General features: G+C 32.0%; 1 protein-coding gene across 1 annotated transcript; it reads right to left on the bottom strand.

Annotated features, from left to right (window-relative positions):
• Positions 202 to 2,981, bottom strand: LOC104710811 (cytochrome P450 85A2). The gene is made up of 9 exons (XM_010427466.2): positions 2,791 to 2,981; positions 2,389 to 2,713; positions 1,868 to 2,017; positions 1,540 to 1,785; positions 1,368 to 1,454; positions 1,202 to 1,280; positions 784 to 890; positions 565 to 689; positions 202 to 469 (listed from the first exon to the last, which is right to left on the bottom strand). Exons 1-9 carry the CDS (start codon positions 2,979 to 2,981, stop codon positions 382 to 384), a joined length of 1,398 nt encoding a protein of 465 aa, XP_010425768.1. The 3' UTR covers positions 202 to 381.

Here is a 4,048-nt window from a genome sequence, read left to right as displayed (position 1 = left end):
CATATTAAATTAGAAAAGTAACATATCATGAAGTTAAAAAACAGTTGTTATTAAAATCTTATTACCGCGCTTTAAGTGCGGGTACCTCCCTAGTATGTTGTATTTGGAACAAAGATGGTCATTATTCTAAACTACAAACGATCGAAGACAATAATTATGAAATGCAAGAATTATGGTTTACAAATTTACAAGACAAGAGACTGAGCTCAAGATTTCAAATATTTTATATTTTCTATATTCCATTTTCATCTCTCTTTGTACATTATCCATATCTCCTCTAAGATCTTGAGAGAATTAAAAGATCAAATAGGTTAATTAACCCTAACAAAAAGACCTTTAATTGATTTATATACACATATTTCAATATTAGGACAAAACTAGTCAGTAAGGCGAGCACTTAAGATGGTATCCTTTTGGTGCAGAAACTCTTGGAAAGACCATTAGTTTCTCTCCTCCTTTCTCCTCCCATCTTCACAAATCCAAAAAAAAAAACATTAGAGACCTCAAAAACATTAATCACAAGAACAATATCAAAATATGATCTAAGCCTAATAAAGAACATACCTGTATTTTGTAACAAAGTAGTGAAGAAAGCTTGACACTTCAGAGATTCCAAGTTCTTTGCCAGGGCAAAGTCTTGCTCCACCTCCAAAGAGTAAAAAATAGCTCTTTGATTCTAAACTCTTTTCCTGCATAAAGAAACCCTCTTTGTGAGCCACAAGGTTTCAAACAACAAAACACATTGGCACATAAAAAAGAGAAAGAAAAAAAAAAAACACTAACCATCCATCTCCATGGGTTAAAGATCATTGGATCTTCATACAGAGATGTATCATAGTTAATCTCTCTAGTGTATACATAAATTCTCCAACCTTTTGGGATTAAATAACCTGTAATTATATAAAAACATAACCACTATTTAATACAGATAAATGATTGGTCTCTATATGATTGCAAAGTTAAAACTAAAAAGGGTTAATGATCTTCTCCTCTGTCAAAAATAATTGAAATAAAACCATAGAGGGTCACGGGGAGATGATTGCTTCGCTGGATTGGTTGGTATAATTTGTAAATAATTGATGTAATGTAAGGTCCACATGCCAAATTTATTTTTCTCTTTTGAAGTATATTAAACAAAAACTAGTAATAATAACAAAAATTCCTTACAAATATAACAATCAAAATGAAAATAATTTCTTACCGTTGAGTTCCAAGTCATGAGTAGTTTTCCTCAAGACACCGTTAACAATCGTTGCCAATCTTGATGTCTCAAAGATGACCTATTAAACAAAAATGGTCCAAACACAATGTCAAAATCAAGAAACAAATCAATATAAATAATTTAATTTGTGTACGAAAATACTCACAGCTCGTGTGAATTTCATCGATTTAATATCGTCGAGAGTGAGCGGTTCGTCAGGTCGTTTTCTCTCTCTTATAGCCAAATGTTCTCTCTGCAAAATCCATAACCAAACAAAAAAGTCAATAACCGGACCAGATCAATGAAGCCGGTTTAGTGATTATTTCTTAAGAACATACCCTGAGTTCATCAAGAGCTTTTGGATGATCATGGAGATACTTAAGAGCCATCATGGAGGTTGTAGAGACAGTCTCATAACCCGAATACAAGATCGTTACCACTTGATCTCTTATCTCCTTATCAGTTAACAAGTATCGGTTATCTTCCTTCTTCATCAAGTAACCCAACATATCTGTGAAAGTCTCTCCAGACTCTCTTCGTTTTTGCATAAGCTCTGTCAATAACCTATCTATGTTGTTTCTTGCCTGAAAAGCAACCAGAAAAATGTCAGATTATTTTCACTTTTGTGCATTTTCGTTTTCTTGATGTCGGTATTCGAGTACTTACTTGGATTCCGCAGCGGTAATTCGTTCCCGGGAGATCAATCGGTACCGATAGTGTTCCTACAGCAAGCTTGAAAAACTCTGTTCGATATTCTTCAACCTCTGGTTTTTTCAAAGTCTCAGCTATTTGTAACAACGATGATAAAAATGCCATCTGCACAATACAAAAACTTGAGTCAGACATAAACAATTAGGGGTATCTTTAAGAATGATACATACCTAATTAACCTTACACATAAATGTAATAAAAATGAGTAAATAGAGGCATATGAAAATACTCAAATATACATATATATTATCTTTTAATATGTGAGGAAAATGTTAAGACCAACATTATTTATTAAAGGGATTACTAACAAAAGAATGATAGTAATTAAAGTTCTTTTATCAAAAGTAATAAATTGCTCTGACATATTAAAAACGTTAAATCCCCAATAAAGGATATAGACACGAGATTCAGATTCAATGTCTAAAAAAAAACAAAGAAAGAAAGAAAGAGAGAGAGAAGAAGCTTAAAAAACGTACATGTTTGGTCTTTTCTTGGATATCAACTGCCTCGAGGTCATCCCAACCACAAAGATAGTTTCTCATGAAATCATCAATCTTAGGCAAGAGATGGTCTTTCATCATAGCCGGGCTTATTAGAGAGAGCAACGACCCTCTCATGAGCCGGTGGCTCGGGCCATGAACCGCGGCTATGTTGCATGTCCCAAGGATATCGAGCATAGATTGTGGATAACCAGCGACTAGTCCTTTTGATTCATTCATTAGAATGTATCTGTTTAGCTCTGCGTCCATTGAGACTATTGTTGGGCAACCAAGAATGTGAGATTTGAAGAAACTACCATATCTGAAAGAAATGTTACGGGTCTCGGCTCAGAACTCTTCGATTGATTTTGTTTAAAAAATTAATGATACTTTTTATACCTTAGTCTTTGGTTTTTCATGAAATCTGGACCTTGTTTGAGAAACTCAGTGGTTTCACCAAAAATTGGCCAGCCCATGGTACCAGGAGGAAGACCTTTCTTGGAATATCGCATCTGGTTCCATCGGAGAAGAGCAGAACAGATGCAAACAATGATCACAAGAAGACCCAAAATCATCATCATCATGCCCATTTTTTTTTAATTTTCCTATGTTTTTCTTTTTCTTTGGTGCTCTGTTTTCAAAACAGAGAAAGAGAAGGAGAGAGAGAGAGAGAGAGAGAGAGAGAGAGAGAGAGAGAGAGAGAGAGAGAGTTAAGAGTCTATGGTTTGGGACTAAATGGGTGTGTGTGACATTGTTTATATAGGAACCTAAAGGTGCAAACATGCTTATGAGAGAGAGAGAGAGAGAGAGAGAGAGAGATGACAGATTATTTACTATATAGGAAGAGTCAAAGAGAGGAAAAAGGGTTTTTAATTTTTAACCAACTCTGTTAGATTCATAAGTTTCCATAATTTGCTTATGCTGTTCTCAAAACAGTACTGTATACGGTCATTGAAATCTTTGACTAATATAAAGATAAATTTATTTTAAATAATTCATATTTAAATTTATTTTAAATAATTCATATTTGAATCTATTTTATGTTAACTGTGTTAGAAGTTAGAACACATGTAGACATCTCATGTTCTCTAATGAGTTCTTATACTTTTTATATATAGTTATTTGTTGTATAACTTTATGAATAATTTTCAAATAATAATCATGTTATTAATTATGATAAATTTATTTACAAATACTTATTATTGTTTTTATTTTGAAATAGTCAACTTCAGTAATTGTTTTTAAGTTAATTAAGCTTAGTGTCTTTCTTTTAATTTTGTGTCCAACTATTATTAATAAGTCTAAATATAAGAATCAGATTTCTTATAAACAATAAGAAATATGAAATAAATTACGGTAATGAAAATTATATATATATATACATATACACATATATATGCACTAAAACCCAACAATAAATATACACTAGTATATTAAAATTTCAGGATATACTATATAATTTTTCTAATGTTTTAACCTGATAATTTTTTCATAGCCACTTACATAAGAACATTAAATATTAACATAGCAAAGAATCGTTTCAACTTTTTTTCTTCTTATTAACACATAAATAGATGTGGTCAAACTGATTGGATGCATATTTCTAATTTCATTATGATACGTAACAACTGTTATTATGGTCCAAGTCTTGGACTGT

Source organism: Camelina sativa, chromosome 9 (assembly GCF_000633955.1).
Source record: "Camelina sativa cultivar DH55 chromosome 9, Cs, whole genome shotgun sequence".
NCBI classification, from domain to species: Eukaryota; Viridiplantae; Streptophyta; class Magnoliopsida; order Brassicales; family Brassicaceae; genus Camelina; species Camelina sativa.
The sequence above is the reverse complement of the archived record's forward strand: the minus strand, read 5'-3'. Positions and strand labels throughout refer to the sequence as shown.